The sequence below is a fragment of the Chlorocebus sabaeus genome, chromosome 2 (genome assembly GCF_047675955.1).
Source record: "Chlorocebus sabaeus isolate Y175 chromosome 2, mChlSab1.0.hap1, whole genome shotgun sequence".
NCBI classification, from domain to species: domain Eukaryota; kingdom Metazoa; phylum Chordata; class Mammalia; order Primates; family Cercopithecidae; genus Chlorocebus; species Chlorocebus sabaeus.
The window spans coordinates 41,318,546-41,346,361 of NC_132905.1; the positions used below are offsets into that span (position 1 = coordinate 41,318,546).

General features: G+C 41.1%; 1 protein-coding gene across 1 annotated transcript in view; it reads right to left on the bottom strand.

Annotated features, from left to right (window-relative positions):
* LOC140709384 (coiled-coil domain-containing protein 80-like) overlaps positions 1 to 26,941 on the bottom strand; it is a 35,878-nt gene extending 8,937 nt beyond the window's left edge. The window contains exons 1-5 of the mRNA XM_073008128.1: positions 25,971 to 26,941; positions 23,670 to 25,558; positions 15,442 to 15,598; positions 4,326 to 4,462; positions 2,397 to 2,545 (exon numbers count right to left, since the gene is read on the bottom strand). Of these exons, the coding sequence (XP_072864229.1) occupies positions 2,397 to 2,545; positions 4,326 to 4,462; positions 15,442 to 15,598; positions 23,670 to 25,244 (2,018 nt within the window). The 5' untranslated portion in view covers positions 25,245 to 25,558; positions 25,971 to 26,941. The remainder of the gene's footprint in view (positions 1 to 2,396; positions 2,546 to 4,325; positions 4,463 to 15,441; positions 15,599 to 23,669; positions 25,559 to 25,970) is intronic.
* Positions 26,942 to 27,816: the final 875 nt, after the last annotated feature.

The window sequence follows — 27,816 nt, forward strand, 5'->3', positions numbered from 1 at the left end:
TAGTCTTCTAAATTTTATTTTCCAATTCATAACCCAGCAAATTTTTGCCATCACTTTTAAGAGGTCTTTGAATAATGTTTGATCTTACTTATAAACCCAGTAATTAAACAACTTCATCATTTCACATAGGCATTATACATTTAATACATTTATTTCAATTATCGTCACCTAAAGTGATGATTTTGGATCAGAAGTTGGTGTTTTAGTACCCCTGAGACCAGACAAAGAGCAATGCATTGTCCGGTGAAGCTCAGAGCTCTTTCTCAGTGGAGGCTGACCCTAAGGCTGAGTTGATTTTAAGTCCTTATGAAGGTGTATGCCTTCTATTTCCATTTTGGATACTTGCACTGCATTGAGAATTTGGATGAAGGAAGAGCCTTGGTTTCCTTTCAGAGCTGAAATTCTGTGGTTTTAAGAGTTTCTTTGTTTTGCTTCAAATTCTAGGCCTTTAGGTTCAGAACTAATAATAATTCACATCATATTTTCAAAAGGAGCATAAGATGAGAAGGTAGATTTGGGGAGTCAAATTGTCCCAGGGTACTGACTCCTAGAGCTGACACTAGCTCAGTGATGAAAGTTACTTAACCTCCATTGGCTTCAGTTGTCTCTCCTGCAACATGACAATAGTCACAGTGTTTAGATAATGGGATTCTTGTAAGGGTAAAACTAGGCAATGAAGGTGAAGTGCTTGGCCCAGAGATTAGCACACAAAAAGTGGTCACAGGTATAATGGCTATGTGAAATGGAGATGGATGGAGATAGAGCTGCTTGCTATCGTTTTTAATTTTATGGGTGAGAGGTTTTTCAGGCAGTTTAATTGAAAAAGGTCAACATAGCTAGTAAGTTGCAGACTCAAAACTTGGATGAATGGTAAGTTCTGTACTCTTTATATATCATGATGTTACATCCTAGAAGACCCAAGCTTCACAAATCTGTAGAAATTCAGATTATCCACTTCCTAATCATATCCTTCTTAAAGCTCTGTCTCACATATAGAGAATGTGCTTTTAGTAAAGATTTGGTTTGGAGGCTCAAGCACTAAATGTGTATTACATGCTTGCTTGGTTTCTGGAGCCCCTTAACCACACAGTATAGCTGGAGTGGTGTTTATACTGGGACCTCCGTAAGTTTGTTGCGTATAGTTTTCTGCAACTTTGCACCTCCTAGGGCCCCAAAGTCTCTGTAGAAGTTTCATACTACATCGGGGGAGTGAAGGAGAAGGGAGAAAAGTGGACTTGTCAGAGGCGTTTAAACCAAAGCAACTCCATCTTAAATAGGAGCTGGGTAAAATGAGGCTAAAATCTACTGGGCTGCATTCCCAGACGATTAAGGCATTCTAAGTCACAGGATGAGACAGGAAGTCAGCACAAAATACAGGTCATAAAGAACTTGATGATAAAACAGTTTCCAGTAAAGGGGCCAGCCCAAATCCACCAAGATCAAAATGGCGATGAGAGTGACTTCTGGTCATCCTCACTGCTATACTCCAAGCACCATGACAGTTTACAAACGCCATAGCAATGTCGGGAAGTTACCCTATATGGTCTAAAAAGGAGAGGCAAGTATAATCCATCCCGTATTTAGCATATCATCGAAAAATAACCACAAAAATGGGCAGCCAGCAGCCCTCTGGGCTGCTCAGTCTATGGAGTAGCTATCCTTTTATTCCTTTACTTTCTTAATAAACTTGCTTTCACTTTGCACTGCAGATTCGCCCTGAATTCTTTCTTGCACGAGATCCAAGAACCCTCTCTTGGGGTCTGGATTGGGACCCTTGTCCTGTAACAGATTGAGTTGTTTTTACACTCTTCTCTGGGTATGCTACTCCCCCATGGACACTGGGGTTGTCACAAGATGGCCTTCAATAAATGACACTGTCGAAAAATTCATGAAACTGGGTCAAGAGGATTTCTCCTTTTGAGGTCTTAGTGGGGCTTTTGTTGTTTCCTGCAGAGTTGGAAGGAAGCGGAAAATCCAGCACAGTGTGCCAAATCCTGTTTGGAACCAGAAGGGGCCTAACAAATAAATATGCAAAATAGAAATGCTAGATGCAGAGATCTCCAGATTTACTGACTGAGTAAATTAACCTTCTTGGGAGGTCAGGATTCTATTTTCTGTACCAAAAAAAAAAGAGCAAAAAAAAAAAAAAAGGAGAAAAGAACTATCCAGAGCCACCAAATCAACACTGATGCTTGGAGCTGAACCCAGCCAGCCTTGTAGCCAGAGACACTTCAACAGGACAAGACAAAGCCCAGTGGTCAAAGATGGGTAGGTTTTTCTCCAGTGGGGGTTACTCTCTGTAAACACACGTGGGCTCTGTGTTTCTTTGGCATTTTCATGAGCTCACTCAGAACAAATTTGCACCTTCCTCTTTCGCGACTCCAAAGGTGATGTACCTGGATAGGAAGTTCTCCAGGGACTGCTTTTTGTCCTCTTTGCAAACAATGCCCTCCTTCTTCTGCTTCTCCATATCTTTGATTCGGGACTGGAAAGTATCGATCAGATCAAACACAGACTTCATTGTTATTGGCACCTCATAGTATTGCTGTTTAAGAAAGAATAGAATGCATTTAATGTACAAGTGCATTTCTTTTCTCTATTCAGAGGATAGAGAACCTGTGAGAATTCAGAGGAGCTCTGGTGAAATCTTTGAAATCAGAGCCTGGAGGACATATTGCTTCATAAATGCTCTCCTGCAATAGTACCCTCTGCTGATGTTTTGAGGGTTAGATTCCATGAAACAACTGCCTCTTTTACAAGGAATTCTTAACTACACTCCTTTTGTTGGAAAGGGTCCATGCCTTCCTCACCATACAAGTCCTATGTTCACCTCTCTACCTTTGGCACTAAGGTTCCTATTGACTAACAACTGGAGAAGAAGTGAGAAACACTGTACCTAACACAGGAAACTAAATGGAATGACATGTTCGAGTGTGTAACCTGAGCAATGAGTAGTTTTCCACCAAGGCCTGTTCTGTGGTCCCAGGGATTGTTTTACTGAGTAAGCATCACTTAATATTAAATCATGCTTTTTACATATTCTCAGAAATAAGTTGGGATCCAACTTAAAGACAATGAAATTCAGGTTCCTGAATCACAGTTGCCTGGACTTACAAAAGCAACCTTAGATGGATTTAGGGGCTGGCTGAGCATAATCAGTGTAAGCTGGAGAGCAGTCTGGACATGGCTCGAAGCTCCGCCCTCCCTGGGAATTCAGTAAATCACAGAATGTGAGAGCTGGTAAGGACCTTAGAGATTATCTGGCCCAATCTCTCTCATTAGAGGTGGGACAACACATGTGCAGAATTAGCTAATGACGCCATCTCTCCAGATCCAGAAACATATTGCATGTTGGGTCAGCTATTCTGATAGCACAGACAGCCTTTTTTCCCCTGAAGATTCTCACACAAGCATGGTATATGGATGACTTTTTCATGAATATTTTTTATGTTCCCCATTTCACAGGGTTTTAGAAGCCTGGAACTTTAAAATAATATTTTGATAAGTTGTTTTAAAAATTGTTTAGGGAATGCTTTAAAAAGGTATTAAGATAAACTGTAGTAAAATGTATTTTCAGTGATATAGTGCCAGTATGCCAGAGTTGTTAAGACAGTGGGTTCTGGAGCCAGCCTCTGTGGGAATGAAGTTCAACATTAACTGCATGGTGACCTTGGGCTAGTTACTTAACCGTTCTGGGCCTCTGTTTTTTCCTCTGTGAAACAAAAATAATACTAGCATTTATCTTAGACGTGTAAGATAAGGATTGCAAAGGGTTGAAGAAAGTGCCAGGCATAAGGAAAGCACTTGATAAAGTGACTATTTTTGCTATTGTTATTATTACATGGCATAGTTTTTCATGGTTCAGAACCTTTGTCCGTAAGCATAGAAAGAAAGTAGGTGTAAAACCCCAAACTCTTGTCCACATTGGATCAGGAAGCACACTTTTAGACCCCTCTGAGATAGGCCTACGTTAAATATGGGTTTCTTGAAGGCAGAGACCACTCTTCACCTTTTATCTCCAGGACCTGGCACATCATAGCTCTTTAACCAGTTTCTGATGAATGTAAAACATTGGTGTTAGAAAAGAATTTAGTCTGAGTCAACTAGCTGGGCTGTGGGAAGTCACTCCAACTCAGTCTTTGCCAGATACCACATTTCTGGATGCAAATTCATACGACAACATGGAAAATTTGGCTCATCTCAAAACCTTCCCACTTATAAAATAATTTATGCTTACTCATAAATTGAATGGACTCATTAACAAAACAATTCAGATTTGCTATTCTAAAAAATAGCACTACGTTATTCAAAATAAGCAATTGTACCTTGACTCTCAGATCCACATCTGTTAGCACCATGAAGAAGTCATTATAGGTCATTCCGTACTCTTTCCTCAGCTCACTGATGAGATGCTGGTCTACCAAGTCTTCATCATCCACTACTCGCATGGGCTTCTCATTATCTTAAGGGAAATAAAATGTGAATGAATATGGGTGTGGCAAGACAGAAATCACTGGGAAGTGAATGGGTGAAGGCTCTGGGCCTAATCACACCAGCCTTCATTAGTTTTATATATTCAACTCACATTGTGTTTGAACAAAAGTTTTCAGAGTGAATTAATAAATATAGAAACAAATACATGAATAAAGTTTTGAAAGCTACTCTTCTATAGATGATCAAGGCTCTATCTCTGTCCATCCTGTTCGTAGCAAACAGGAACAAAGTGAGAGTGGAGACTGCTGAGTCACACCTAGGAGAAGACTGCAACTCACCCAGGGAGTCAGTCTTCACCCCAACTCACCGGGGAACTGGACCAACCCAGACACTTTTGTTAAGTTCTATTTCCATTAAACGTAATTCTGAGTCTAAAATCTGTGTCTGTTCCTCTTTTTTGGTATAGAATTAACTTTGGGACCCAGTAAGCATGTCATATCTATAGAGAAAAATAGAGTTTCTGTTGAAACCTAGTCACAGGTTCATTTTGGCTCCAAAAGAAGTCAAGCTATTCATAATGCAACTTTTGTAAGTGAATACAGTTTCAAACAAAATGTGACAATTTATGGAAATTTTAAATCACTATATATTTTTTCAATTATCAACCCCCCCAAATAAATCCTTATAGTTCAGAATGGTTCCGGAAGGTGTCACTGGATTAATGGGAAGCATGAAAATCAAGATACCAGTGGTTTTACATGGCAACTTGTATGTCGGGAAAGCATTTTAACATTTTCAAGGACAGAAGAACTTTATTTACTTCTTCCCTCTCAAACAAGTCACAGTGTATCTCTCAACCCTACCTAAGATTTTATCTGCAAAATAATCCCCTATATTAAAAACAAATGTGAAAAATTAACGTTAGCAAATATGTGATAACAGGAAAATTAGCAATGAGAGCCTATCACTTATTACCAACAGCACTACCCAGTGAACAGTACTGTACTGCAATACTATACCACAGTAAAAACAACCACAATTTTGCAAATGAGATGTTATAATTTGAGTACCACAGGCATTACTCTTCATTAATAAAAAGGGGATAATTATAACTTAACTGTTACTTTTATTTGATTAGGATTGTTGAAAGTGTATAAACAAGGAACTTTATTTCTCCAAAGCAAATCAAAATGAGAGGGGAAAGAATCAATCTGTATTCCTTCCCAAAGTCATAACAGTGCTTCATGGAGGTGGTCCAAAGGAAAAGGAGCTGAGAGCCTAGATGAGAACCAAGCACTGTCTGCAACATAAAAGGTGATAGGTCTCATGCATATAAACTATTTTCCAAATGTACATTTTTGTTATTAGAAAAATTTAAATTAATTTACAGTTATTAGATTTATATTTTTAAATGTATCTTGTTGAGTATAAAAACAAGTTGCAAAACAAAATGCATAGTATGACTTTATTCTTGGTTATAAGGAAATAAAAACAAAAGAAGATACATTCATATGGAAATACACATAGGAAAAAGTCCATAGGAAAAGGTGAAGTGAAAACTTTTATTGTTTATTCTGCATACCTATGTTATTCAAATTTTAACAAGGAACATATTTTACTTTGTGAATAGTAATAATAATAATAAAGAAAACCATTCAAAAACTGGTTTTTAAAAAATGTTCTTAACAACTAATGTTCTGATTCTAAGACTTTACAAACCAGATTTTATCTTGTACTTGGAAATTATAATTTTTAATTCCCAACATACATTCATTCTTGCTTTTGTTCATTCAATGAAATATTTATCACTAATGTCCAGAGTTGGTTCTGTGCTGAGTGCTAGAACCAATAACTCGGACAAAGTTCAAGCTCCTAATTAGAACCAGAATTAGACCATTAGCATCCACTTAATGGATAAAGTCACAAAACCACTGAATGGCTCAGATGGAAGGAAGCTGGAGATTGTAGTAGATTTTTAATATAGCACCAATTCTTCCCTCTCCCTATAGCTATACCCTTGCCCAGTAACTGCAGCTTCTTCATATGGGAAACGGGTTGAGCTGTCCTGCCTCTTGATTCTGAGCTCATCCATATCACTGGCTTTGGTCAATGGGATATTAGCACAATGACACAAACAGAGGCTAGAAATGGGCTTATGCATTAGGGATTGTTCTTGCTTCTGCCATTTCCATGAGAATATGCCCACACCAGCTTGCTGGAGGGTCAGTCAAGCCAAGTTACCCTGTTCTCATCCTAACCAAGGCTACCCCAGGTCAGCTGACAGCCCATTGACCCCAACATGTGTACAAGCCCAGCCAAGATCAGCAGAACCTCTTACCCAACCTGTTGCTGACTGTAGATGCATGAGCAAACCTAATCAAGCCCAGCCCAGATCAGCTGAACCCTAGAAACTTGTCACTAAATGGATGTTTACTGTATGTGCCACTAAGGTTTGTGGTCTTTGTTACTTCACCTTATTATGGCAATAGACAACTGAGTATAGACATTATCTGGCTCCACCCCATCACATTATTAAGGTTGAAACTAAGGAAACTGTTGTGGACACCGTGCTGTGCTGTCCAGATGCTACCTTCAGAACTAAGGGTGCTGTCAATATAAGTAGTTAGATCTCTGACAACCGATCTGCTTATAAGGTAGCCACCTTTCCCCAAGTCACACCCCTACCATGGGACAGCTCACATTCAATGGTTGATGTAGTAGAAGAGGGGATAGATATGAAAGCTATCCCCTTTGTCTCACAGTGGACTATTCGGAAGAGCCAACTCTATTGCAGCTCAAATTCACCCTGTCCAGTCTTGTATCCCTCACCCCTCATAAGAATTGTTCCTGTGTTAACTGCTTACAGGCAAAACTCAGAGTCTCAGCATCTGTTTCTCAGAAAACCCAATCTGTCACAGACCCTGAGATGAGGAGTGACTTGCTCAAGTTCACATTGCAGGTTAATGACAGAGTGAGGTTGGGACTCAGGTGACATCACCTCACTCCCACCCAGTGTTCTCTCTGCTATGCCAAAATGCCTCACACTCAAGGGTAGAGAGGACCCAGGACCAAACTTTGCTTTACTAGTATATGGCAAGAAACCAATTTCACAGCCTGTTTTCTTTCAACCAAAATGTTTTCTGAAATATTTCAACCAAACATTAGAAATAAAATATTTTGCACTCACAGATTACAGGAATATCTACATGTTTGTGCTGAGTAAGAGAATCTGCCAAAGCAAAACAATGAAAGTCCTAATCAACACTGGATCAGACTAGGGTAGTGGCAACTCTATAGCAGGACAGAGGCCAGTCTAGGCCAGTATCTGTGAAGCTACATCCTGTCTCAGCTCCTGCTCCTGCCACAGGTCTTTCTTGAGCTCTGCATTCCATCTAAATCAGGGCTCAGTGTTGAGGTTCTCTTTAGTCTGGAAAAGCAACATAGACTTGGCAGGTTCTTGTTAAATTTATCCAAATTCTGTTTAAGCTCACTAATGATTGTACGGATTACAGGGCTTAGAAGGAAAAATTCTTTTTTTAAAAACAATATTATTATTATTTTTGAGATGGAGTCTTGCTCTGTCACCCAGGTTGGAGTGCAATGGTGCAATCTTGGCTCACTGCAATCTCTGCATCTGCAGTTCAAGTGATCCTTCCACCTCAGTCTCCTGAATAGCTGGGATTACAGGCATGTGCCACCATGCCCACCTAATATATTTTTTTTTTTTTTGTATTTATAGTAGAGATGAGGTTTCACCATGTTGGCCAGGCTGGTCTCGCACCCTTGACCTCAAGTGATTCACCCATCTCAGCCTTCCAAAGTGCTGGGATTATAGGTGTGAGCTACCATGCCCAGCCGGAAGAAAAAAATCTTTAGGACACATTGTCTAAACTGTCTATGTGCACCTGATCCAGCTGAAATGCTTCACAGATTCAAGCCCATTTTGTGGGATTTGGACCTAAGATTATTGAGGTAAGGGATTCCCAGGGAAGATGAACTCTGTTACGTGTCGATAAAGTCTGGCCCTAGAAGTGGGACATTTGCCTAGAGTGCCATTCTTTAAAAATTCCAACTCCAAACATCAGCAGTCAAATTCAGGTGGTACTAAATTTCTTCATATATTTGTCCTTCCATGACTAATTACAGACAGCAATGACATTGCAGGAAATTCAGCTTCAGTTATAACATATTAAACACCAAATATGTGCTAGGCATTATGCTTAAAGCTTCCATCTGTAACTGCTTTCCTTGTGACATCCATGGATTCTCCTCCTCCAACCCTCTCTTGCCTAAGTTCAGGTAATTCCACTAATACCTGGACTACTTTAGCCTCTGACATTGCTTCAAAAGTTCCCAATCTCTTCTAGCAGTTTTTAAAAGTATGATCCACTATCCACCTTCATCACAATCACCAGGAGTACTTGTTAAAATTACAATCCTTGGATCCAGATCAATTGACTCAGAATCACTGGTGGTGAAGCCCAGGAATCTGCATTTAAAATTTTTCCTGGGTAGTTGTTATGCACTCTAAAGACAAAGAGCTACTGTCCCAGAGGAGAAAATCTAAATCCTTGTCATAGCATGCAAGATCATTTATGGCATTATTAACTTATCTATTAACTCTTCTTCCACACATTATGCTCCAGCCCTCTATCTTCAGTCTCTAGAAACCTGTCCTCTCTTCCTGGAATGCTATCCACATGAGTACTCATTGTCTGTGAAACCTGTCTTTACCTCACTTGTGCACTTAACATTTTGGTATTCTTCTGTAATAAGCTAATCACCTTGCATTGCAATCAGTTGTTTACATATCTGTCTTCCCCCTAGATATGAATAATTCAACAATAGGGACTGAGTTTTGGTCACCTTTTATATCCTTTCAGCCTAGCACAGTTCCTAGCATACAACTGGCATTCAGTAAGGATTTGGTAATCAGAAGAACGCTCCCATAAGAAGGATATCATATGAAAAAGACAGTAATAAAGTATAGATAAGGTGAGCGATTCTGGGACTGTGTAGAAAACCCGCCATAAAACCTTCACATTTTCCTTTGACCCTGTGAACCCGCAACACAGTCTAATGTAATTTAAGAAAACACATTCATATATATTTATTTTCTAAAATTGGTTTTGCATGTATTAGGTCTTTTACATAAAACATATTTGTAAGGCATTTAAAATATAACCATTCTTTTCAACAAGTCAGCAGGGGCCAAAACTCTCTTGGCTGTGCTGTAGATAAGCCAGGAGGTAGATGCCAGCAGAAGCTAAATTGCTTTTATTCTCAAGAACATTGCCAGGAGTGCTGAGCAGTCCATGGCAGGTCGTTTCAGTTAGGATAACCTTGGCCTCCAGCTTGGAACTTACTTCCTTTTGATTGGAAATAGACATGTTTAAATTACTTTGCAATTGATCTGCTTACTCCTCTTTTACTCTATGAGTGGGTCATTTTCCGATCTACTACCCCACTGTGAGATAAGTGACCTGATTGAATTGATAAGTGGGACTCCCCTGGCCATTCCCGATCACTTGTTCTCTAGAAAGAACAACTTGTCTTATTAATAAAAAGTGTGTCCTGTCCAAGTGATTTGCTGTCCTACAGATTGACTCCATACAATCTTAAAGTTATAAATATATTTGAAAAATATATTCAGAAATACTTAGTGACTTCATATGGTTTACATATAAAGTTTGAATTCTTCGTCTTGGTATTAGAAATCTAATTTCAAGTGCCAAACTACATTTCTAGCCCTGTCTTCCTCTCCTATCCTCTACCTAGCCTTCTGCTCTAGATCAAACCTAATAGCAAATCAGAATCACCTGAGCAACATTTTAAACTATAGATTCCTGGACCTCATTCCTAAACAAATGAGTCCTTATCTTGGAGTAGAAAGGGGAGGTGGGAGTCTGAATTTTTTCCAATTTATATAGAGTACCTATGCATTGAGATGAAAAAGATGACAACTCAGTAGAAAAATGGGCAAAGAACACTAAAGAGGAAATATAAATGCTCCCTAAACATGAAAAGGTGTTCAATCACACTCACAAAATGCGAAATGCAAACCAACACTACCCTATACTGATACCATTTTTCACATATTACACTGGTCAAAAGTACCCAAAAGTTTGATCACACACATTAATTGAAGAGGTTTGGGGAAATAGACACTTTTAAACATTACTGTTGGAATTGCAACATGATTCAACTTGTATGGAGAGAAATCAGGAAGTATCCACTCAAACTACATTTTCTATTTGGTCCAACAATCCTGCTTCTTAGACTCTATTGGAAAGATGTACACACAATTTCACAATTTAATTGTAACCTTGTTTATATATCACTCTATGTATGTGTGATATATGTATAAGAACAAAATATTGAAAATAGTTCAAGTGTCCATGGACACAATATTTAAACTGTGATAGAATCTCACAATTTTTTGATAAGAAATGGGGAAGATTGCAATATACTCATAAAGAAAGATCTCCTAGAAATATTTTAAGTGAAAAAAGCAAGGTGTGGAATGGTATATATAATATGCTATATTTTGTATAAAAAGAAAAAATATATAGGTATTCTTTGTATTTGTCTAAAAAAGCACTAAATGAATAAATAAGGAATTACAAAAATGATTACCTGTGGGTGCAGGGAGTAGCAGGGTAAAGGGATCAGGAAGGATACAAGACTTGTCTGTATACACCTTTTTATATAGCTTTGACTTTGAAAATTTAAAAAAAAGTATCATTTCTTTGAAATATTAAACAAAAATGCCTTGATCAAGTCATTACCCTATCAAAACAAACAAACAAACAAACAAACAAACAAAACCTACTCATTTTTCAAGGTCCCTCCATTAAATCAACCTACTTTTCAAAATTCTCTGACATTTTCAATACCTTATCTGATGACTACAATTGGAAGAGCCAATCCCTCCACTACATTCTTCAAACCCTTGTTTTGTACATTTGACATATCAGGCACTTTTCCCCCTTGGAATGTCAGGGATTGGTCTTGACGCTGATATGCTTGATGTTGGAGGCAGCAACGGCAGTGGACTAAGAAGACTGACTAGGTTAGGAGACAGGCTCTCTAGTCTCTAGGGCACAGAATGATTGATAAGTAAAGACTTATCAAAGCAGAGGGGAACACACAGCCACTGTGTGGAAGTCTGAGCACTCATCCAGCCTCTCCTCCCAGCTCAGTGTTGCAGGGTCTAGAGAAGGCAGCTGCCAGGCACTGTCACCACTGATGAAAGGAGAAGTTGGGGGCAAAGGGTCAATTTTTCAGGACTGCCCCAGAGGCAAAGCAGCATTTCTGAATTGTTATGGATCCTGATGACTGTGAGGCTTCTCCAGAAAGAACAATTATCTTCAACAGGATCAGACAGAAAGGGTATTTTAGACTGATTTGTATACCATCATTCTCATTTTGCTTATTTATTGATTTACTTATCTATTTATTTTGAGACAGAGTCTCACTTTGTCACCCAGGTTAGAGTGTACTGGTGTAATCTTGGCTCACTGCAACCTCTGCCTCCCAGGTTCAATCAATTCTCCTGCCTCAACCCCTCAAATAGCTGGAATTACAGGCATCTGCCACCATGTCCAGCTAATTTTTGTATTTTTAGTAGAGATGAGATTTCACCATATTGGCCAGGCTGGTCCCGAACTCCTGGCCTCAAGTGATCCGCCCATGTCGGCCTCCCAAAGTACTGGGATTACAAGCATGAGCCAGAGCACCCAGCCTACCATTCTCATTTTAAAAATTCACTTATGAAGTCCTTAGTAGTAAATCAACATTTTCTCTCTCCTTGTTGCCATATTCCACCTCCATGAACTTTGCCACCTCTCTTGATTACCCTCAAACTCTCCCTTCTTTGAAAGAAGCTATCAAAAAACTTCCCTTGCCCTATTAAATGTCCTGTGTATTCTAGCTCTTAAAATTTGGTGATAAAATGCCAATGTCAAAATATTTTTCATCTCTAAATATTGCTAAGAAAGAAACACACTTGCTGTGCGTTCCCCCCCACTTCTTTTTTCATTCTGCAATGAAGTGCCTTTAGCCAGCGAGTTTTTCCTATCTGACAAAATTTGTCTGTAATCCATTCACTTAACAAACACACCCACCATTCCTATCCTAGACTGACATTTTAAATACCACTAACAAGAAAGAATGCCTTTATGTGTTAGACCATTTTAAATCCTACATGCAATATACACTGTGCTGGCAAAACCAGATAGGCACTGGAATTCGCTCAAGCATAAATAACTTTATTTACATGAAAGCCTAAAATCTTAAGGTAAGTTTCTTGGCTTTTGTAGGTTCATCGGTGATATCCAAATACTTTTAGCAAGATGGACCAGCTGGTGAGTACGGCCTACACTGTAGTTGGATGTGTGCCCCTGCTTTCAAGGCCCAGTAAAAGTCTGGAATAGTAGGCAGAGCTTGATTTATTTGTAAGGAAAAGTAAGGCCATCTGATGGATTTCCAGCTGAAAGTCAGTCAAGGCTGGAGTTTTTTGGTTCACTGAGTCCATGGCTCAGGCCAATTCTTATTTTCCCATGGCTGACTCTCAGTCTTGGCTGAAAGTGCTACAGCCTTTCCCATAAGGGTAACCTGGGACATGACACAGGGAGAGAGTGGCCTTCCAGGAATTAGATGAGAAACAAAGTAAAAGATCCCCCTGCCCAAATCAGGTCCAGGCTGCCATTCAGTGAGGAAAATGCCCAAATCATAATACCTGATTTCCAATAAGGCAGAAAAAAAAAAAAACAACAAACCCGCAGCCCCTCTACAATTCATATTCGATCCAGATGTCTAGAAAACAGTAGGATTATGCTAAAAATTTGCCAAGGCAGTACCAGATGCTTATAATGGGACCGTATAGAAGTTGAAGTGGAAGATGTAATGATTTTTCCAAACTTCTCTGAAATAAGGAATGAGAACACTTTGTGGAAGGGTTGGTAGGTAACACATTTGACATTGGGAACACCTGGTTTGTGAGGGCTTTCATCACTAGCCAACACCAGTCTCTGGCTGGATTGAATACTTACTTCCTTTCTGGACATCTGGAGTGTAATTAAGCTCACTGCCCTCATGCTATTATTTGAAAAATCCAGGAAACAAATGGTTGAATCCTAGTTAGCCAATAAATATGTGGCTTTGTAGTATTAGTCTCTTGGGCGTCAGTTTTATCACCAAGAATAATAATGCAGCCTGATCTGGATGAGCTGTTGTGAGGGTTCGTGTGTCAACATTCTGCAATCAGCACAAAGCAATAACAAGTGTTTTGCCATTATAGGTGCTCTAGTGACAAGTGTGACAGCTCATTGATCTCCAGATGACTACCAGATCAAATGGTGATGCAGAGGATGACCACATAATAGTGCCTGTTACCTGACCAGCATTTCTGTATACTATCTTATTTAATCCTGTGAAATAGATATGATTATCTTCTAAACTAAGACTTAGGAGTAGCTTCCCCAAGGTGACACAACAAGTAAATTGTGACCCTGGATTTAAATCTGTCTGTCTCCAGAATTCATTTTTTGTCTTTTGCTTGTATGATCATTATTGTTGTTGTTTTGGTTAAGAAAATTCCTTTTTTGCTTGTTCTCCCCCTAAATTATACATACGGTGCAGGATAAATGTCCAAAAATGAATCATCAATCCACAATAATTTATGGTGGGACACTGGAAAGGATGCTATTTATTTTTCCTTTTGTAACCGTCTCAGAGGAAGGTGGGCTATTTAAAGTAAAGAATGCATAACTGATACTTAACCCTGAATCAGCTCTAGAGATCTGCTATACAATATTGTACCTATAGTTATCTGTACTGTATTGTGCACTTAAAAATGTATTAAGAGGAAAGATTTCACGTTAAGTGTACTTACCACAATAAAAAAAAATATGACTTAGAAAGCTAGACCATATTCAAATCAAGTTGACATTATCGTGACATAGTATAACTGATATGTCTTCAATTACACCAAAATTGCATGTCAGAAAAATCTGTGCGATAATGTTATGTGTATTGAAGTTAAATGTTGACTAACAAATAATGAGTTATATATTACTAAAATATATTTTATATTCTTTCAGGTGCTTTTAGATGAAATATATTTTATGGCAACTATGCAGAATATGCAAACAATGGAATATAAAGGATTACTCTAAGAGATTTTTTTTTTGTAGTTAAACCATGAACAACAACAAAACAGTAGAAAATACATATAAGAAAAAAAGCTTTTTAAAAAATAAAGCCCCAGAGATGCAATAATTATAAAATAAACTGGGTGGGTCATATTTTGGGCTTCTGACTATGCGGCTTAACTAATCACAGTAAATCTTACAACATTCCCATGAGAACTGCAATGAGTTAGATCTCAGCTGCCCAACACTGGGCTGTACGCCTTATGAGTTTCACGTGTACTATTAATATGTAAAATTGTGAAAACTCTAAATTCAGCCAAATTCTTCTGCTCTCCAAAACGACTTGGGTGCAGTTCAGTCCATATTTTCAGTGACTTTTCATTTATCTTAACAGCTTCTCTCAGTTCTGGTTAATTCCTTCCTCAGGCTTGCCAGAGTCAAGTACTTCCAAGAGTCTGGCAAGTCCCATCTGTGATGAGTCACCTGCAGCAGAGTCTGCAGGAAGATCAGATGGGGCTGGCACAGGCAAGGAGACTTAGTACCCAGAAAGTGTCTGAATGTCTCTCTGATTCTCTCCCACACTGTATTACTTTTCCCATTTTCTTCCACCTTACTGACTTTCAGACAATAGAGTGTTTGCATGTTTTCCTTTTTTACAGTGCGGAAAACTTAAACCAGAACCATCCTGGAATGGCTATTTAAATAAGCAGGCAAAGTGACCTGTGTTATCACAACCAAAGAGCCCTCTGAACATCCGCCTTTTCTTTTGGATCCCCCATGTACCTCTCCCATAAAGTTTGTCCCACCTTAGATATGAGAAAAACAATAATATAATTAAAATGTTTAAGAGAACCTAGCTGAAAGTGGTCGATTTTCATGGTGCTGTTGTTGACAGGGCCGAAGATGGTGATCACAGAGATTTTCCTGGTGGCCATCTTGCAGAAACTTTCCAGATATTCATCACGTTGTTGCACATACATATTGTTCTCAGCCTTGGGAGCAGTGATCAGCTGGAGGTGGGTGAAGACAAACAAATACTAATTTATAGTGATAGTTTCACACTGGGGCAAAACCCAAAGAGATGATTTGAAAGAGAGGGCTGGTAGTGACTGCATCTACGCTACAGATATTCTGCTGAACAGTTAGCATAATTATGGCCAAAAAGGGCCATTTGAAAAGGCCTCTTCTTGTCTCCAAGACAGCTTAGAGTTTTCTACTCACTTCCATTATTTACCTCCATTACTAGTCTCCATGTGTCTCAGTTTTCTCGTTTGTGAACTCTGCAAAGGAATACTTATTTTGCAAGACTGCTGTGACCATTACATGAATACTTGGCGCGCAGTAATTGTTCAATAAATGTTATTTTCCTTCCCTAATTTTGATCTTCATTATTCTTATTGGCTGATTAGATATTGGTTAATTCAATGGTTACTACTATTATTCACATTTCACAAGGTTAAGAGAGTTTCATAGCCAGGTCCTGGGCACTACGAAACTTTAGAATTTTTATTAGAAAACCTTGAGGAAAGGTTTTATGATGACTTTCAGGCCTACGTTTTGTCACATAGAATGTATTCATTGTCACATTCAGCCTGCACAGAGTTGGTGGTGTTTGTCTTTGGATATTGCAGTTTTCCAACAGGATGTCTTTTACTCTAAGTTTAGCCTTCTCTTTGGTTCAGACCTGGTATTTTTCACCTACCCCTCTGTCTTTCATCCTCATTCTGTGACCCTTGTTTTCTGGGGAAAAGAAAAAAGAGGAAAGACAAAGCAATCAAAAGAAATACTTTAGTCACCAGGAATCTGAGAAAATGTAATTTATTTTGGATACAGTGAGGATAACCCTATTTTTAAGAGGTCCTTTTGAATCTTTTCTCTGAGAATGTCTCACTATTTTTATCTAACCTAATACAAAAGCTTCTCCACTCTCTTGATTAATTTAGTTGCCCTTCCCTGAGCCTTCTCCAATTTTACCAGGTCTTCTTGAGCTGAAGCTAGAACTGTGTTCCACACTCCACAGGCTAGTGGGCATAGTGCTGCTCACCTTGGAGGTGAGAGGACGTGAAATTTTATTGTGATGATGACCAGGTCTTTGTTGAGATCTTTGATCCCAAATAGATCACCAGGCTGATGTCTGCAATGAACGCTGCCCATTTGCCCTTTGTTGCGTCATCACTAAGCTCAGAAGCAAGCCTCTATAAATCATTTTTCTGTAAACAACTTTTTGCATTTGACTAAATACAAATGTATCAGCCAATTTTCTTGCATTTGACTAAACTCAAATTTATCAACCAATTTTCTATTTATCCACGTAACTTTATAAAATATTTCTGAAGTTTATGACTATTGGCATTTTTCAGAGGGCAAGTCACCAGGCTGTGTACCTCTTCCAAATATTTTATCAAAAATAGTTAATAAATCTGGTCTCAGCTTGATCCTGCTGTTTATTTTTCTCTATCAGAGATGTCTGTATTGCTGCCTGCAGGCTTTCCCTTCTAAGAATTCTCTCCGCATGACAAAATACTCTCCCTCAAGGAAATCAAACGTGTTCAATCGCCTTTGAATGGAACATTAACAAAGGTTTTCTGGGATGAAGTTTTTGTTTTGTTTTGTTTTTCAGATCACAATTAATTCTAAATAGACATGCTTTAGTTTATTTTTCCTGTGTTTCTATGCCTGCTTATATGGACATTCTGGGTAGGAAATGTTTGTTTTAGGAACAACAATTTTTCAAGGGGAAAAACAAAATTTCTCCAGATTTATTCATTGATTCACACTTAGCTTTAAAACAAGATTTAAGGCAGCTACAAAAAGATGTGATGATGGTATTTTTAGTTACTTGGTTTGTTTTTAATTAGCTTTATGGCATCTGAAAATATTTCTTCAGATTTCAATGGGAGCCCAGATACCGTTATTTTAAGTTGGTATATTTTAGGTCTTTTTTTCTGACTGTTTTGTGCTCAAAAACACACTATTCCGAAATAAATAAAATGAATGTTTAAGTAAAAACACAAAACAGTAAAAACAAAGGTAAGAGAAAGGGACTTACTGTTAATGGTTTTGGACTCCCTATTCTAAATTAAGGATAAGCACATATTTAGAATATATTTAGAGGAGTTTCTAGGGCAAAGCTGCTTAGATGTTAGATGACAGAAAATTACCTGTTTCTGTAACTTCAAATTCATACATAGATTCCATTTCATTCATCCCATACTTTGCCATAGACCCTTACAATCTGTGGACAGATCATGGTATGACAGGATTTTAAGAGTCCTCAACCCTCTTCTAGTCTTCTCCTCCTTGTGTATACTAAGAATATCAGACAGTATGTAATCACACAGAACCTTATCCTCCCCTATGTGATAGATTCTCCCACATGGCTCTATATGTAGTGATGAGAGGCCATGGATACCCCGTGGGAATCTCATTTAAATAAATAAGAGCCTCTGATATTTACTTTCACTGCAGAACCTTTGCCCAAGAATGCCTTTAACCACCAGGGGGGTGACATTCGTTTTGCAGGACTCATTCCCTAACTTCCGGCCCTCCACGTTCTGATCCCAGGCTCTCTTTTGCTAATGTCCTCCTATACCTCCCTTAACTGACCTCTTTACCCCCTAGAGCCAGACCCAGTCTAAATTAGGAAACGAAAGGAATCTTGGGCAGAGAGGCACAGAGAAAGAATAACTGCAGTCAAAGTCAGGGGGTTGTCATTTCGGTCCTAGTTCGGCCCCCGGCTAGCTTGTAGCCTGAATAAATCCACTTAAACTTCTGAAGCTCAGCATTGTCATTGTTACAATGACAAAACTTTCCTGCCAACCTCATCAAGTTGTGAGATCTGAGCAAAAGTAAATATATCTGTATATCTTTATAAGTACATAACATGAACTTATTACAGGTTGATTTATTCTTAATAAATAAATATGTGTTCCCCAAGCACACACAGGTATGTTGCCTCTGAATAATTCACCCACAATCCCTCCTCTGTCTTTGCCTGTGTCACTCCTCCTACCTCAGAAACCTGCCCCCTCCCTTCTCTAAATCTGATTCTTTCTTTCAATGTACTATCCTCCTTAAAGTCTTTTCTAGCACACAGAAAAGTCTTTTCCATCACTTCTTCCTTTTAATTACTGCTCTTATTGTCTGCCCCGCCCACTTGGAATTTAAGTATTTCCTTAATTTACTATATAACGGTCACATCTCCCCAGGCAGAATGTAAGTTCCTCAGACTCTATTACCGTCCTGCAGATGGTGGGGGCATAAATGCTGGCCAATACTCCTCAGGTTGTATAGATCACCCCAGTCAGAGGAGAGGAGAGGGACTCAGGAACAAAGGGGTCCCCTGGTTGTTGTGAGTGTCTAGATGCAGGCTACAACCTTACCAGTTGGTAAAAACACTCTCTTACGTTTAGTCTGCTCCTCAAGTTTGCAACTTTTAGGGAAGACTGACCATCTGAACCCATTTCAGGGACTCTTTCCCTACGTTTTGACATCTCCATCCCATTCACTTTCTAGTTTGGCAGTATTTCAGACAGTGTTTAAAATGGGAACCATTTCCAGTCCCCTCTTTCTAAAAAGAGCAGCTTAGAGCTCCTCAGTAAACACTATTTTCTGTCACTTGGCCTCTTTCCAGTTTGATGGCAATAAATCAGGGCATGTATCATGAATTTAAAACTGTGTTGTATTTCTTTTTCATGCTTCTGTTCCAACTGGTGTCTTGGCTCAATGAGCCTCAGAGGATAAGGAAGCCTGTTTGCATAAGTAAAGAGAGCAAACAGCAATGGAAAAAAGCTAGAGGGAAGGTATTTTAAGTCTCAGATTATTCAAAATACTGTGTTAGGTTCAAAACACTAGAGTCTTTTGTTTTGTTTTGTTTTGTTTTGTTTTTACAGGATTCTGAAAAATAACTTTCAAGCTAATAGTCTGCCTTAGTACAGCAGGAAACCTTAAATCCTTTCCCAAAATCAAACCAAATAAGTTGATTGTTGCCCCAATACATAGATGTCTGAAGTAAGGTTGGAAATACTAACCCACCTGAATTACAGGAGATTCGGTCACCAAATAATTCTTTTTTTTTTTTTTTTTTGAGACGGAGTCTCGCTCAGTCGCCCAGGCTGGAGTGCAGTGGCGCGATCTCGGCTCACTGCAAGCTCCGCCACTGGGGTTCACGCCATTCTCCTGCCTCAGCCTCCAGAGTAGCTGGGGCTACAGGAGCCCACCACCACGCCCGGCTAATTTCTTTTTGTATTTTTAGTAGAGACGGGGTTTCACCATGTTAGCCAGGATGGTCTCGATCTCCTGACCTCGTGATCCGCCCGCCTGGGCCTCCCACAGTGCTGGGATTACAGGCTTGAGCCACCGCGCCCAGCCTCAAAGAATTCTTAAACTTGCACTTGAATTCATTCAATTCAGCATTTGAGGTCCCTTGTTCATTGACAAGTGAATAGATCTCAGAGCGCAGAATGATGGCTTGTCAGCTATACTCCCCATAGCGCAATGCTTTGGTGATAAGCTTACCTATACTCTCACTATCTTCAACCTCAAACTGACACCAAGCAGTCTGAAGGATTAGGTTAACTGGAATCCAATCTATTGTTTTTGACTGACTGTCTGGAAAGCCAGGGAATTGAGTGCAGAGGACTAGCTGTGTATTAAAGGCAGAAACTCCACATTTGTGCTTAGCAATCCCTTTACCACTTATCTGGGTGACTCAAGGTTGAAAATGAATTTTTAAATTTATTTGTATTCATATGTATTAACTTTTTAAATTCATATTTATTAACTGGCAAGATCATTCCTCAGTTTCCCCTTCACTTTATGGCATGTCCCACAGGAAGTTCATATTCAAAAGAAATCAGAAAGGGAGATTGGCCTGAATTTGAGCTTTCAACTCAAACAGATCTGAGTTCTAATTCTGACTTCACCACATATTAGCTATATATCTTGGGTTCTGTTTTCTCATGTGTAGAAAGGGGTTAATAAATCATTCATTGAGGGATTGTTTCGAGAATTAAACCACACAGTCTTGGCAAAGTACCTTGCAGGATATGCCCTTCTTCATCAACAGGTTTAGAGGCAGGAGGTTTGAAAGAGTGAACACTAGTCTAAAAATAGGACACCCGGCTCCACCTGCAGCTCCTGTGAAGGCCTCTAGGAAGCCATCCACCTGGGACCTACACCATTGCTGTTAGTGTTTCTGTAATTGTTAAGTAGCAGTTATGTGGTATGTCCACATCTAAAGAATGGTATAAATAAGGACAAAGCACTAAGGGTTTACAATAAATGGTAGTTAAGTACCAGGTTACTGAAAAGCTGAGAAGATGAGCTGAAAGTCCTGCACAAAATTTCATGGAATGTAAACCTGCTTTCAGTTTGAGTTTACTGGGTTAAGTTAAGGCCAGTTGGAGGTAGCTGTTCTCAGCCATACTTAAATAGCTTGAGAGTGCTAAGCCTTAATGAATAGTAATTGAATCACTGAGGTTCCTGAGTAACATTAGCCAAGTTTGATGGGAAAAGTGAGTGGAAAAGGCTAAACCGCACCAACAATGTTTTTCACCCATTGGTCTCCTCTCTGGTGAAAACTTCTTTTCTCTCCATCTTTTGCTTTGGTATCATGTTTATTTCATTTGGTCTTTTCTAATCCATTCTTACTTTAGACATCATTAGCTCTTCAGAAGACACATTTCTGATATGATCATCAGCTGGGCGCACATAGGATCAAAAGTCTGAAAAGCCTTCTGTTAGTATTTTCTTTCTAATAACAAACCTGGTTCTCTCACTAGCCCAAAGAACCAACACTGCCAGGCGCAATTCCAGCTGGTTTCTGTTTTGCCTCACATGACATCAGCAGAAGCTGTCATTTGAGTTTCATTTGCTAGAAATTTATAAGCAGGGATACCATTAAAAGCAGGAATGGCCCAGCTGGGCTTTCAGATCCCCGACTAAAGGAGTGGGGAGAAGGAGGGAGAAATGAAAAGTATGACTAATATCAGGAATACACTATGAAAACCCCTTTCTTTTGACTCACAAGCTGGCGGCAATGGGAAATATTTGCCAGACGGGTGCACAATTACAATCCTGACATTTTACCCGTGATTTTCTTTTTTTAAACCTGACCATGAGGAACATTTTGCCTGCCCTGTTGGCTAAATGAACAGAGTTGGGTGATGTATTTTAATGGGTTGGATAAAGTTGTAGATACTCAGGAGGAGAGCATTGGAGCAAACCACTAACGCTTTCCCATGCCCCAAAGAGAGCAGTTTGCCCCCAGGGGCTCCCTAACAGACATTCAAGTGTCAGGTAGAGTTTTACTCTGAAATCTGATTTCTTTTTTGTTCTAATGGGAACATTCCCATTTAAATATATGTACACTGAGAATATCCAAGCGGCCTATCACCTGATAACCTAAGTTTATATAGACACGTTAAGGCTCTGGTTAGATATTGCACCAATATACAGAAAATATATGACAAAACACACAGAGGCATACAGATAAATCCTTAGAATCCACCAGAGCTAGGTTTTGCTCTAATACACAGACCTACTATCCATGTAAGCAGCTAAGAGAATTTGCGATATGTCCCACTCGTGATAAACATCACAAAGAACTTTGCTCTGAGTAATATTTCAAATGCACATTTAAACTTTCTGAAACAACATATGATAAATGGGCACCAGAGTTCCTCTGCCCAGATCATTAACCAACATTTAGGCTAGCTTGGAAAACCTAAAAGATTCTCTAAGAAATGCCTTGAGAAAAGAGAGCCTGTTTCTTTTGGTGGGGGAAATGCGGGGTGTGCAGTCACCTTGTGCCTTCAGGAGGATGGGTGCTGCCCTCAACGGCATGAGTTGATTCTCTCACCCAGGCATCTGAAAAAATCATTCCCGACTCACACTACCCAACATCAATTTATTGATCTTTTACCCAGAATTAATGGCAACAATATCCTTTTCCTCCTTGACAGCCTAGAGTAAAAAGCTAGCCTTAAGAACCAGGGGTAGAAATTTTGGAGGGGCAGTAAGAGGGAAAGAGAAGACATGAAGAGGAGAAGGAGCCATTTGCACATCACTGATAAAATCTGCCCTTTTATTTGGCTCGTTCCTGCCCAAAGCCCTCATTTGGTGGTGGCAAGTGATGGCCAAAAGAGAGGGTTGCTGAGATGCATCTGTGACTTACTCAACACGAGTGGCACTCAGAACCACAGACCAAGGGCAAGTAGGGACAGCTTGTCTCCTTTTTCACACACTGGTGCACAGGCACACGCATGTACGCATACACATTTTACAGAGCCCCCGGAGAAACTGACATCTAGATTTCAAATTCAGGTGTATTTCTAGAGTCGTGGAAATTGAAGCAATTACCTCTGTTCCTCACATTCCACCCTTTGGCTCTTCCTAGTAGTTGGACAGCGATGGGAGAGGTAGGCTTTAAGGGGAGAAGATTTCTGATAGTTCATTTTAAAAGGATCCATGAAGGTCACACTAACAGGGACCCTTCCCTACTCCCAGTCATCCCCACTCCCCACCCAAGCTGTCTTTTTTTTGAGCACTCCAGTGTTGATATAGACCTAATTAGGGAAAGAGGGGACCTCTGCTATTGTCCCATAGACATGATTCTAGTTCCTAAGTCAGACAGACAGAAACCCTTTTAATAAGATGTGACTGAAGTCAATGCACTTCCTTTTGGGAATTTCATCATTCTTTTCATCCTTGGGACTTGGTAAAAGGGAGCTCTGTCCAGAAATATCCCTTGGAAGAGAGTGGTAGAAATGGGGGAAGGGTCCCTACAGGTCTGGAAGAAGCTGACTACAGGTGTTCTCCTGGGCTCATGTGTAGGGTCCCCCAGCCATTGACTTTGTGCCACAGGGCCATGAGTTGTGTGAGCAGAACTTCGTAGGGCACTAAACCAGAAGGAGCTATTGGCCTGCTGCCCTCTTTTGCCAGACTTCTGAGCTTCTTGACACAGTACAGGTTCAGCCACAATCTGGCATCTAGCAATATGATTTTTATATAACTAATAAGACAGACATTAACATGCCCTGCCTCAGCCCATAGAACAACGCCAAGGAGAAGGCTACTTACAAGGAGCCTTCGTTTGCCTTCAAAGGACCCCAGCAGGTCAGCCACTGACTTCTTGGGACTCTGCGTGAAGTGTTTGTTGGTGGGTTTCTGATAGCCGTCCTGTTCTGTTTTACCTCCTTTTTTCTTCTTGCTCTTCTCTTTCTCTTGCTTGCTCTTTTTCTCAGACTTCTTCATTTGCTTTTCACCCTTAAGTAACTTGTCTGCATTCTCATTCTTCATCTTTTTTTTCTTCTCCTTCTCGGGTTTCTCAAGCTTTTCATGCTTTTTAGACTCCTTTGCTTTTTTAAGGGGAACATTCCCCACCTGCAGCTCCTCCTCCAGCTGAGAGGCAGTAGGCTGGCTGAGGTCATACTTCTCCTCGTACTCATTACTAAGAATTTTGTCCTGGGCCTTCTTTTTGGGAGGTTTCTCCTTTGCTGGCTTGGGAGGACCTGGCACCACATTTGGGTCTTGATGGCCATGTTCCCGCCTGTCCATGCGGTTGTCCCGGAAACGGCCTGGGCCAGCAGCCCTTGTGCTGGGCTCTGAAATGGTGGTGGGAGGGGCATCTGTGAAGCTCTCCAAGCCGGTGGCCTTGCTGGGTCTCCTGGTTGTCTGTGGCCTCTCCCTATGCTGATCCTTCCGGGATGGAGGGTAAAGATTCTCTGAAACTGAGGGTCTCCTGGCAGTGGTCACCTCAGTGGTTGTAGGAGGCCTGTGGGAGGGTGAGGGGGTCCAGGGCCTCTGCGTGGTGGGAAAGGCAGTAGTGGTCATAGGTCTTGCAGCAACTGTTACCACCCGGGACGTGGACCGAGTAACTGTTGTGGCTGGAGCAGGAGGAAGGGTGGTGGCCCTGGGGGTTGAGGGAGGTGGGGGCAAAGCTGGTGTAGTGGCGGCCAGTTTTCTCAGGACCTTCACCCGACTCTCTCTGGTTGGTGGGACTTGTGCTCTCCTGGGATCCTCTTTCCTCTTCTCACTGCCCAGGCTCGGCCTTCCTGCTCCACCTCCACCATCATTCCCCTCCTCCACCACCTGGCCCTCTACACCAGCTGCCTTACATTTCTGGACAAAGCCCTTCTGCCTGATCTTCTGGATCCTACGGATGGGGCCTTGGTCGATGACCTCGTACATGGCTTCCAGCCTAACGGGGTATGGGTAGCGCTCCTCCACCTGCAGCGTCTTCTTCAGCAGCACCATGCCAAACTTGCCCTTCTCCAGCTTCAGGAAGCTCATCAGCTTAGGGATGAGGCTGGGGTCCAGGGACTGCTCCAGGATCTGGCCCTCACTGGTGATCCTTCTCACCTTGCCTCCTTCCTCGCCTGCCTGGTGGAAGAGCACAATCTGTTGGATATGCCTCTCCGCCAGCTCACAGTACACATCGTCCTTCAGCAGGCTCATCATGAGGCGGCAGTAGCCTTCTGAGGCATGAGGGGCGGAGATGACCCACACTCTGTTCTTACCTGCAAAGCTGGCAAGGATGTTGGGAGAGCTGGATCCCGAAGGGAAACGCAACATTCTTGACCGAGCTGAGGACCCCTCATCTCTGATCATCTCACGCGGAGAGCTCCTGGCCGCTGGTCTTTGCTCAGGTCTCATGGGGGCCCCATTGACGTCCACGCGGGCTGGCGGTTCCGTTGCGCGAGCTAGTCTCAACACGGGCACACTCCTCCTTCTCTGGAGAGGCTGAAGGTTTGGTTGTTCCAGAGTGGATCTCTCAATTCCACGAGACCTCCCAGTGTGCCTCAGAAACCGAACTGGCCTACTGCGGTCCGGAGAAACCAAAGGCACTTTCCGCCCTCCATGGCTGTCTCTGATCGTGGCGTGGGGGTGGGGTTCTGATCCACACACGAGTCACATGGCCAACAGCATAGTGAAACGGGGTCTCATTCTCCATGTCATTGTGTAATCCACTTTGCGATGCACCGAGGTCATAAGACAAAGGGGAGGGGGAGAAAAAGGAAGAAAATTATTTAACTGGAAACAGAGCTGGTCATTTTCTTTTTCTGCATCTCAGCCAAGGGGAGGGGAAAAGGGTGGTTAGAGAAGAAGGAGGGAGGTCAGGAGATGGAAAATGGTATGAGATTCTGTTACTTTCAAGCCCCTATAATTTGTTAGTGTTTAACAGAGACAGTTACATTAAGCAGGAAATCCAATTCAGTTCCCCAGTCAGCATGCTTGCACTGTTTCAACTAAGGCTCTGGATGCTCCAAAGAAAATGCAAACTGGCATATTAATTATGACAACATTCACATTTCATTCCTTCAAAATAAGCGACAAAGAAACAAATAAACACACTAAAGACAGAAAGGATTACACACTTACATGGTGGCTCATAGAGATGGAATGCAGAGGGTTGCAAAAGAAATCAGAAGTTTGGTTCCCAGGACAGTTTCCTAGATGAATCAGTTTTCCTCCCAGCCCTCTCTCTTTTCCGAGGGTGAGCAATACAAAAGGGGTGTGCTGTAGCTCCAGCTTTCAGAGTACCGCCACAGATCCACAGCCCGTCCTGATCTGAGAGCTGAGCCGGTTCCTTTTCTTTCTGGCTGTGTCTTTTTACCTTCTGGACAAGTAGGATGAGGTGAAAGGAGCTGTCCTTATAAGTCTTTGTATCTCCATTTGTCTGCAGTTTCTCCTTGGTCTTGTGTGTCTGTGTGTGCCAGTCCCTTGTGCCGACACAGGACGTCCCTTAAAGTCCAGTCCCGGCGATTTCTGAATCTCACTCTTTCCCTCTTTAAAGTTCCAGGATCCTTCTTATCTCCCTTTCCCCCACAGTCTGGCTTAGTCTCTTTGTTTCCGGGCGTAAAAGCACTGGGATTAATATGTTTTCCAGGCTGAGGGAAAACACAGGAATGTGATGTCGAAAAAGGACTTTTTTCTTTCCCTATGCTTCTCTCCTCCCTTTATTGCTCCCTACCTTTTTTCTCCTCTTTTTCTTCTTCTTTTTCTTCTTTCTCTTGCCTGGAGATTCAGTCCCAGAAATGTTAGGACTACCTCAGTTTTGCTCCACACCAAACTCAAACAACAGCAGCCACTGGAAATCAAGGAAACTTCACTAAGAATTTAACAGATCAGCAAAACACCGCCTCCTTCCCATTTCAGCACGTTCGGAGTGGACTCAGTGAGGAGGGAGAGGGCTGTTCTTTGGGATGGGGGAAAGTTTTGAAACTCCACACATCATCATAAATCACTCTAGAATAGGATGACTGGTGACTTAACCCCTTCCAAACCAAGTCATCGGGGTACCTTCTCTTCCAGTCTGTTCTTACATTGCACTTTGGAAGGAGAAAATTCTCAGATTTCTGCAACAGGCTACATGCTTTTCTTAGAGACAGATACTCATTTGGGTCAGGGTGCTTGGCTGTGCAGACACAGACAGTATATATGTATTTATAGTCCCATGTGTATATTTTTATATCTTTCTCCCTGTTTTGTGCTTTTAGTTTGAGGTTGGAAAACCCCATGGAAAACATGACTAGGTTGTTTTTATTTTATGCTAATTGGGGATCATATTACTGTGTTCTTGGTCCTAGTTTCTCCTCGGCATGGAAGGAAGCTGGTGAAAGGTTAGAAATGCAGGCAATGGCTGCAAGTCGAGATTGCAGTTGACTATTACATCACGGAATGGGCATTATGATCTCTAGCTTCAAAGCTCTGGCTGCAGATGGTAGACTAAGGGCTTCCTTGGAGGTCCCGAGTCACTGATTGTGTGTGTGTGTGTGTGTGTGTGTGTGTGTGTGTGTGTGTGTGTGTACAGTTCCATATGTTCCTCTGCAGAAACTTTAGATGTCTGAAGGGCTTTAGGCAATCTGTACAAGTAGCCAAAAGAGAGAGTGAGGCAGCTTTGGGCTTCTACCTCCTGAGTCTGCCATGAGGATTCTGCCAGTGGAGAAGGAAGGGGCCTCAGGTTACATGGATATTTCTTCTGGCCATGCTGGGCGAGCTGACCTTCCAGGTCACTATTAACTGCCACCAACAGTGGCAAGCCAGGGTCCTCAGAAACCTCCTTGCAAGCTCGGTCATGCTAATAGCGTCCCTCACTGGATCAAACTTCATCCCTAGTTGTTATGCCTTGATCAGCCCCATCTGGCCCTGGTCACATTTGACATTTTTTCACATAAGCTACGAGCATGGAACTGAGAAAGTCCTGTATAGAGGTTAGCTGTAGAGC